The 10,414-nt window shown below is 37.3% G+C and overlaps 1 protein-coding gene across 1 annotated transcript; it reads right to left on the reverse strand.

Moving 5' to 3' along the window:
• Nucleotides 1-865: 865 nt before the first annotated feature.
• LOC142344418 (uncharacterized) lies at nt 866-8,291 on the reverse strand. Its single transcript, XM_075396037.1, has 3 exons — nt 5,439-8,291; nt 2,303-2,434; nt 866-1,664 (listed from the first exon to the last, which is right to left on the reverse strand). The coding sequence occupies exons 1-3, from the start codon at nt 7,594-7,596 to the stop codon at nt 1,135-1,137; spliced, it is 2,820 nt and encodes a 939-aa protein (XP_075252152.1). The 5' UTR covers nt 7,597-8,291; the 3' UTR covers nt 866-1,134.
• Nucleotides 8,292-10,414: the final 2,123 nt, after the last annotated feature.

Consider the following 10,414-nt stretch of genomic DNA (forward strand, 5'->3'; position numbering starts at 1 on the left):
CAAGTTCAAGAACAAATTGAATTAACTCGAACCTCTGTTTCGGTCACTACCAGATGAGGTCGAATAATTTATCGTAACAGCGCATGTAAAAGTCACAGTACATGAAGATCTTAATTAACAGTGTTGAAAACTTCAAACCAGAAAACTGATAGTTCAAAATTTTAATTAATTGGCATGGCTTTTCATCAGTCAAAGCTCAATGGCACATTGTTAAAATGAAAGAACTTCACTAGTTTCAAATTCAGAGCAAATTAATGTGATTGTCATCTTACAGTGCGGTTACAATTACGTGATTTCTGTTCAACTGTCACCGGTGACTTCTTTTGAAATATTTAAGTTGAATTCTCCACCAAAAAGTGAAACATTTTCTTCGCCCCGCCATCAGTGTTTGTTTTTTTTGAACAAACAAATTCATGCATTCCTTTGCTTGTTTTTCAAAACAACGTAAGAGACGGTTTCAGCCGTTATAAAGAATGTGATGTGTACCTTTAAAACGCTATATGAATAACATCATAAATGACACTGAACCGTGGTGGTGGGGGGGTTCTTTTCGCACGGTGAGCAAATTTAATTCCTGAATTCTCATTGCTAAAATATTTACCATTAAAAATGTGCAAAATATCAATTATGAAGATGGTAGTTTTGCGCCGGCTGGCGTTTGGAGGGAGAAGGGAGTGGGATTAACGAGAAGTCATTTTTCTCAATTTCTTTTTTTTGTCTCGTGTCCAGAGCATTGGAACCCACTAGATTACTTTTTATGTCCCGAACATAGACCTTATATGCTACTTGGGGTTAAACTGACAATGAAATGTTAGACTCCAAGAAAGGTGGAGTTAATAATCAAGTCAGTTCACTTAATTGATAACAGCACTGTAGTGACAAAGTGAAATCTACTCATGTTCTATAATCGAAGTCATCTATCATTCCCACTTATGACATCTGTAATTTGTTGCAAAGTAAATACTTCGTTTCAACTGACATTTTCGATTGAAAACTTATAATGATAATCTCGACGATACCAAATCGCAAATACCGGTTTTCAATCAAAACTTAACAAGTATTAAGCTTTATTTTCAATTTCTAGCTGAATGCCAACGTTTGGGAGTTTCAATGCTATCTATGTCTCAACTTTGTTTAATTAAAATAGCCTAAAACACTGGACAATCTAAAATATCCAACATCAGTTAACGGATCAGTGACTTGATTCCCAGGAGCACTAATGCTGTTTTGAGCCATAGTCGCAAAAGATCCTCCGACCGTCAAATTGTTCGGACTGGGATCCGAAGTATTCATGACGTCATTTCCAGTACCACACTTCTTACAGGGATCATTCCATTCCCTAGGAAACAGGGAAGCACATTCTAGGGACTCGTCGCAAAATTTATGCAACGCACACAGTTTGTGTTCACGACTTAAGTGGGCTATGTAGAGCCCGAATTGGGCATCGTCAAAACCTCTTCGACAGAAGTCGCACGTGAACGTAGGGATCAAAGCCATTCGGGCATCGACGAAATGTGTGGACAGAATGTGATCAAGTAGCTCGTACTCATTCGTGTACTCGCACTCTTCGGGTGGGCAATAAGAGCAGAGGATCCGAGTGGGTTTCATTGAGAGAACACAAGACACACAATGCTTCACTGCTAGATTGTCATCCAAACGGTACTCTGAAACAAAAAGGAAAATTAACTAATAAACAAAGATTAATAAATAAAGCCCAAACATATCTATGGCCAAGTGCCTATTCAAGGCAGCGCAGAACTGACCCGAAGCAGCTCATCAGCAAATTTGTTGAGAGATGTGATTCAGTGGGGATTATAGCAGGCATATGACTTTTACGCCCCCAGGACTACGTGCTATCTTTTTGTATAGTTACAAACATAGCAACACAATTTGTAAATGGGGGTCACACCGCCTTGGGCAAAAAAATGATCCAATTCAGTTGATTGCTCACTGGTCATTAATGAAAATCACGAAAAGCGCTCCCTTCAGTTCAAAATGAATATTCCTCTGGCATTCTTAGTTAGCCATTTATTACAAGCAAACTCTTCTTCAAGGCCTTTATCCATTTATTAAATGCTTTCTTAAAAAATGCTTTCTAAAAACCGGATCTCTTCCGTTTGTGCCTCCCCCGCAGCTTAGTGGGCGCATATTATTTGCAACCCCCAGACGCACGTGCCATATTTTTCATAATAATTTACTATGTAATGACACGTGCTCTATAACTGGGGGGCGCATAACGTACTGGGGGGGGGGGGGCACAAACGGAGAAGATCCAAAATATCAATAAAATTGTAGGACTTACGCGCGCATCGTTTGTCCATGTGCAAATGTCTCTCTACAGATTGTTGCGTGTGGAACATAAGAGGACACTCGGGAACCAGACACTTCACATGTCCACTACTCAACCCTCCACGGGGCTCACTTGCAGTCTGCCCTGCAAAACAGCACAATGTACAACATGACCTAACAGTTGTTTGAATTTTTAATTTATGCACACATCTACATATTGGGTTTAATTCCGCGCACAAGCGAGTACCAAAAGAATCTTAATCAATCGAATTCAATTAATGCACCTATGTAGTGCCCTTCGTGAAAACCGAGTTGCAAATCATCTGTTGTTTTAACCATTTAAAAATCTCGTTATAAATTATGTATAAAACACCTCTCCTGATTTCTGATTTTTACAGGCAGATTAACGCGCTCCACCTTTAAAAAGTCATACATAAGTTATAACGGATAATGCTTTGTTAGGTTATACAAATTATAAACAATGCCAACCAAGCACAGTTTGTTCACATATGATATTGAACAGAAAAATTTCCTTCACACGACCAAAGCTGTTCAAAAACAATCAGCTAATTTCAACAAAGCTGTTTCGTTCACACAGGATGCTTTCCTGCCCATAAAAACACAAATGCTATTTAAAAAAACGGAGAGAAAATGAGGTTAAAAGAGAGACAGTCAAATAGAAACTTTTGAGAAAAAAGATGACAGTCAAAATCTGAGACGTCGAAAGTGGCCTATAACGCAAAAAGAACAAGATGTTAAAAGGCTAGTTGCTATGAAAAATGGACTTTTTTATCGGAGTAGGGTGCAAAAGCAAGGACAACAAAATATGAAAGAACTTTTCAAGCTCTATGAGGAAGTAACAGTCCAAACAAAAAATCTGACATCGATCTTTCCACAAACTGATGTTGACTAATTTAATGAATGTATCACCCCGTTCAACAAAAATCTATCTTCTGCCTACAAGCTAAATGACCAAAAATCACCCCAAATGTTGAACAATACGATTGTTCTCTCCGAAAATACAGAAAAGGAAACAGAAGGCTTAGCGACTGTAAAAAGAAGTACTGCCTATGGTTTGAATCACGAGTTTCTAAAAATAATGTCAACAACACTTGCCAAATTTTTAAAGTGGTTTATGACTGGTTATTTCCTTGATGACCAGAAAATTGTCAAAATAAAACCAATCCAAAAGACAAACAAATAAGAACAATCAAACTTCACAATATCACCACCAATCTCTTCAATGAAAATATTTTGGATGAAATTGCTAGAGTTGTAAAAAAAACGAATTGAAATTTTCCTTGCTAAATTCAACATCTTAAATTAAGATAATTTTGGCTTCGGAAATAGAAGAATCACCATTGGTGCGATTGCTCCTCTGATTGAGTTAATCCGTCAATACTGGCTCAATAGAGACGAACTAATCCGTTTCAAATTTTTCGATCTAAAGAGCTCTCGATAGTTGACCGTACACTATTGTTACAAAAAAATTATCGCTATGGATTGGACAGTGAAACCCAAAATTTAATTGAGATACTTTCACATAGGACACAGAAGATTGAAATGGATACCAAGAAATCTACGAAGAAACCGGTTGAATCAGGAGTTCGACAGGGTCTATCCTTAGCCCAATGCGCTTTCTCAAATAAATGTTGTTGAAACACAACTAAAAAATTTAGTTTAATTCTCTACGCAGACTATACCACTATTTTAACAAGCAAATGAAAAAGAAGAGCTGTTTGCAAACCATTAGAAAATTTTAAAACAAGCAAATCGTGAGAATGAAATTAAGTTTAATATTCAATGCAAGGGAAAAAATCTGTTCAAGGGTTCTGGTAAGTTTTTGTTTGGAAGAACAAATATTATAATTGATTCAAAGTTTCAAGTATTTAGCGGTCCTCATTGGTCAACAATTGAAATGCAGTTTGACCTTCATGTCGCAGAAATTAAGGTTTGTTTGGGCCAACTTTGCGGAATTTCTGACAGGCTTCGTAAAGTTTCGACAAAGCAGTTAAAGCCAGTGATTAAATGCTATGTTCAACCAATCGTACAATATGGGGCAACTTCATGCAACATTGCGAAAATTTGGAGAACCTTAATAAGGTTTGCTTTGATAGCAAAATTATTTGTACACCGCGAAAGATGCACCCATATGAGCATAAGTATGTCGGAACAAATCTAAAAAAGATTTACTGTCAAATGCTTTCAGCGAAAGAAATGAAAACAACGAACAAAGGTTGATCTAATACATTTCCATCTAGCCATCATATCAACATGCAAAAATGTTTAGACGCCGGATTGAAGACCTGCAAAATTAGTTTTGAGAAAAGATTTGCAGTTCAATTTTGTGAGAAGTCAAAAACAATTAAAGGATCTGAAAACAATTTTTACACAAATTTATAGACAACCACATTCTAGAAAATAATCATTTAGTTAGAATGAACAACGGTTAATTGAAGAAAATTGTTTGCTAAAGTGCTTGCACTTCCCATTTTTTACCACTTGAATGCAATTCTTTGAGTACTCTTAATAATAAAAAGGAATGGAAATATTGTCAACTGGAGACATCTGAAAACGGGCCAGTTATACCTAATAGTGGTCTCTCGGTTGGAGATGTTCTTCAAAATATGCTGACAAAAACTGACTAACGCCCATGGCATTGCTCTCGAAAGAATGATAAGGCAATTGAATTTTGACGAGGTGGAGCTTTTTTATCATTCTAAAAATACGGACGAATGGGGTTCCACCCAGCGACCCCCTGATAACAGTCTGGCACCGTGACCACTAGGTCACCACTTACAATCGCGTGTAAGTTAGCAAAAGACTATTTTCAAATGAGCGCAACTTATCACGCAGAAAGTAAGAGTTCAAGCGTGAAAAAGTCACTAGAGAGCGAAGAATGTTCTAGAAGAAAAGCGCAAAACGGTGAAGCAAATTTTTTTCATGAAAAAGACAAAATCGTTACAATAACTGCTTCAGACTTCGTTCGAGAGCAATTAACAACAAAAAATGTCTTTTGTGTTACAATGCTCGAAAAAATTTTGTGATGTTATTTTTTGTATTTATATCCAAAAATTATTTTTGTTCTTGATTTCAAAATCTCAAAACTGATTTTCGAAACATTTCAGCAAACTGCCCATGAGGATTACCTTTCCAGGTGCTATATTCACATTCAGTACAGTACGACACATTCACAGCAAAATCAGTCTTCGGTTGTTCCCTCGTAACATTATTCGAGCTAGACGAGATCGCATCTCTGTCTGATGACAGACTAACAGACACCGATGCACTAGTCGATACGCTTTCTAAAGAGACCTGCTTGTGAACCTTGCATAAATGCGTTTCATACATATGATCATCCCATTTAGCCGATTTGCTGAAGGTTTCCGGGCAGAATTCACAATCAAAAGATCGAGGTAGAGGCAATCCATGAGCGCTATCGACATGGCGATAAAGTGAACTTGGCATCTCAAAGTCCGCGTAACATAACTGGCAGTTAAAAGTACCAGGCGGTGGCAATTTATGATAACAATCATTGCATTTAAGCCAGCTCGATTTATCGGAACTAGAAACAGGTTTAACAGAAAATGTACTTCCACTGTCGTGCTCGGATTTAGCACCCTGGTTGACAGTCTTTTGGAACCCAAACTTCATTTTATTTTTGCTTTCGTTCTGCTGCTCGCCATCCGATGAAACAGGACTGTAGATTTGACGCGGGGGAGAAATTGAAATCTCAATACCAGGGTCGTGTCCTTTATTTTCAAAACTACTAACAGAAGCTGGACCATCATGACTGCTTTTCGATAATTGCGACTTTGATCGTGAATGATGACGGCTGTCGCGACTCCGCTTCCGACTGTCATTGTCTCGACTTCTACTACGTTTTGCTCTTTTGCTTCTATCACGACTCCGGGATCGCCGTTCGCGATGTTTCGAATCCCGGCTCCTTGACCGACGTTTGCGATCGCGTGAATGCTCCCGAGATCTCGACCGATAATACCAATTACTCTTAAAATTCTTTTTGTTATCAAAGCCGGGCTTATTACCCAGCCGCTTCTTAACATCTTGTTTATTTTTGGGAACAAACGGTTTCCGATTGTTAAACTGGTTATTATTCTGGACAGGCTGTTTCTTCTCTGTAAGCGCCTCGACTATGGGGTTCCCAACCAAATCCTTCTTTTTATCCATTGAGTGGAATTGGTTTTGATGCTCCTGTACCGACTTGCCAAAAAGGTCCCCACAAATGCGACATAAGTGTTCAGTATACAAATGCTGATTGAGAGTACCTTTGTTCTCCTCAACTATCAAAGTTTTACAACCATACGGACACTCAAGGTGTGGCAATTTGCAAAAGTGCTCCGCATTGCAATGACCCTTCAAAGCCACCGGATTTTTACCGAAATCACGACCACATATTTCACACTGAAACGACTCAAACACCAATTTATTATGCGCCTCTAAGTTATGAGCAAACAGATCTGAAATAGTTCTAAAAGTAACGCCACACACCACACACGGAAACTTTTGAGGCGGGTAGCAAAACTTGCACTTTTTGCAGATGAACCAAGCACTCGGATCCTCTTTGTTAGTCTCTTCATGGTCCGAATTAACGACCATGAAAAGAGCAGTAGACGGAGTTACAGAAATCCAGCTTTTCTCAGCTATCATCATATTGAGATACTCTTCAAAGTACGTCAAGAACTCGTCTGAGGTAATGTTCAACTCAATTAGCAGCAATCTAAGCGATGAAATGAGTTGTTTGATCCTGCTTTCAGAAGTTATATCAACAACCGACTTCACTTTGATGTAATTGGCGTCTAGACATGACTTGACAAGATCTTCCGGAGCCCTTCCGACTCTATCCCAATCAGTTGTCAATCCGGTTTTGCAGATTTGTTCAATTGTGCTCAAACCTTCAGTTGCCGACCTAATCGAGCCAACTGGTTTATTCGCATAACCTAATGGTCCTTCTGTACTCGCGTGAGCTCCTAGGAGGTTCATTTTGGCAAGACGCATCATTTTATGTTGGAGGGCAGGGTTGAATTTCTTCACAGGCTGCGGTTGGGGTTGAGCAGGTTGGGCATTCGTGTTCTTAGGGTAGTTCTGCTTTCTCCCAGTGAACTTTGTCCCTTTCGGAGGTTTATTGTACCCATTTAAAGAAGGGTTCGCATCAGGAGTGTAGGTCGCTGAAAATGAAGAGCTGTGAGAAGATCCCGATATCTGTCGGAGGACATCCCTGATTGTTTCGACGTCTTCATCTGTTAAATTAGAAGACATTGCTTTACTAAAAACCATCATCAATAACATAAATGAGCATTATAACAAAAAAACACTCATCCAGAACTGCATCTCAAATCAAACAAAATTTATCTGAAATTTCATATGTTGCCACTAAAGAGGCAACCAATCTGAAATGTCACTATCTGAAAAGCAGCAAAAAACAATCCATTATCACTCGAATAAAACGCACAGGTCAAATTACTAAGCCCCTAGTTCAGACTCTCCATAACTTGATTTTTGACTGATTCCTCTCAAATGGATGACGGTCCAAGCGGCAATCTCCGTAGCTGCAATTTTTCACACGAAAATAATCACCTACTATTTTTTTGCTTATGCAAATTTTCTCGAAAAACTTCCCCTAAATTCACATGACTACTAATCGAAAATAGACAACAATTCAGTCATCATGAGCTTGTAGGACAAACACGGAGGCTCGGTAATGTGCGTTGGTACATGATTATCCGACTCCGCTTATCCTAATTTTTGGATTAATTATGTACAAAATGAAGAGACAGGAAACTTAGAGTAGTAGATTATTAAAGAGTAGTTCATGAAGTTGTTTTACGAATTAAAGTTCATACCATTTAAGCTGTTTTTTTCTGCATTTCACCGCGTAAACTCCAAAATTCAAATAATAGCATATACGCATCATTCGAACAACTGTTTCAGTTTCAGACGACTCTGAGAAAATAAAGAGAAAAAACGAACAAAATTGTCTTCCTAAAAATTTTACTTTACTTTAATTTTCAAGAACGCATGGACAGCTGTAGAACCCATTTGAAAATCCCAATTTATGGAAGTAATTTAAAAACTGACTAAAAAGAATGAATTAAAAAGTTAATAAATTGGACCTTTTCTATACAATTTCTATTTGCAAATTAAGGACAACTCCTCTGGGAGCAACCCGTTTAATGACCCATCACTAAAACTGCTTTCACACAAAACAGTTCATAAGGATAACGGACATTAAAATGATACAAAAAAATCTTTCCACACAAAATACTTAGGTTTTCAATTACGCCAGACTTTTCTTTGCTCTGGTTCAAAAATTATCTTCTGGACATTCTGTTGAGTTGTCGATGACAATAGAACCACGATTTCCCCGAAAAACAATCCTTTTTAATCTAAAAATTAAGAAATGATTATGAAGAAAGAGCGTTTCAAAAGCTTCAATAAAGTTGCTGTAGTAAAATTTGATTTTACTAAACAAAAAGTTCATGAAAAAAAAACTCAGAATACAAGAGGCAACTTTCTGTCTTCAATTTACAAATAATGCACTTTAGATTTTATCAGGCCCATATAAGCTACGTCTTGCTTAATGCCTATTTAAAGCATTCTCTTGCATTTTGCACCGGCGTGACGCTTTAATTGAAAATGATGAAAGTTATTGTGATTATTCTCCTTTTGCGTTAATTCAACCAAGGCTTATTTTTCAATTTTAATGCATACAAACACAAAAATGAGAGCTTACTGCTGTCTATTCTTGCTTGGAATTCGAGCAGCAGTAAAAAAAGTTTCAAAAAATTTTGACGTTTTTCCAGTCGAATTTTAAAGGCAAATATAAATCGTTAAAAACTCATTTCTTCTATTGTTAAAGGCTCATAGAGATAAATATCTGACAAACTGCCAGCAAATATCTCTGATAGCTTCATGAATCAACAAGCTCAAAAACGATAATTAAAAACGGAGCTAAGAGAAATTTCTTTTTATTAACTGCGGAGATGTTAATTCTGATTAGGAACCTGTATAACTTATTGCTGCTTGTATTAGCTGCTCTCAAATAACCTTCATATAGAACGAAACACACTCAGTTGACCTTATCTCCTTGAACTAAACAAAACAAAAGTCAATTTGATAGTGAGGAACGTTATTTTTGAGAGTGAGGTATGTCACGTGTGACCCAAAAATTAATCAAGCGAATCAACAAAAACTTACTCGGTTGAGAGTGAAAAATGACGTCACGCACGCATTTCAGTTGCCATTTCATGAGTGAAAGATCAAGAAGCAGAATTGAAGTGATCATGACGCCATACGTCTTAACAAAAATCTTGATGACGAAATAAAACAGAAGGAAAAGTCCTGACCTTAAACAACTGAAAATAGTTAAAATGAAAGTCAAATTCCAACATAGCTGGCAGATTGCCAGAAAATAGCCGCAATAGATTCGTAGATTTACAGTCTCAAAAAAATAGTAAAAAAGACAAACCAATAAAATTTGTCTTCTCATTGAAGGCTGATATGTTACATTTTGATTAAAATCTGTATAAGTTTTTGCTGCCTCTATTAGCTGTTCTCTAATAACCTTCATTTAGAGTGACACACACCCGTTGACCTTATCTCTTAAATTAAAGTGAATAAAAGTCAATTTCAAAGTGAAGAAGTCCATTTGTAAGTGGAAGTGAGGTAAGTCAAGTGTGACCAAAAATTTAATCACGCAAATGAACAAAAAAACTCGCTCCACTAAGAGCGAAAAATGACGTCACGCACGCACTTCAATTGAAATTGCATGAATGAATGGACAAAAAGCAGATTTGAAGTGGTTGTGAAGTCATATGGTCGTAACAAAAATCGCGACGAAATGAAAAAAAAAAACCAAGAGAAGGCCAATAATAGCCCCAGCTATCGCTGTGCAGCTATTAATAAAAAATCACTAGCGTGAAAGAAAATTTTTGATCCAAAAGCATTTGCTCTCTACTAAAAGAATTAGTGGAAAAATATCACGCCTAACAATAACTCTTTATTGCTCTACTCGGTTTTGGCGTGACCAAATCACTACTCCAATTCGACTTCAAAAATGAAAATGCTAGAACAAATTTTTCAGAAAAACGTAGCAGGACAAGTCCTC

Source organism: Convolutriloba macropyga, chromosome 8, assembly GCF_964194025.1.
Source record: "Convolutriloba macropyga chromosome 8, txConMacr16.3, whole genome shotgun sequence".
NCBI classification, from domain to species: domain Eukaryota; kingdom Metazoa; phylum Xenacoelomorpha; order Acoela; family Convolutidae; genus Convolutriloba; species Convolutriloba macropyga.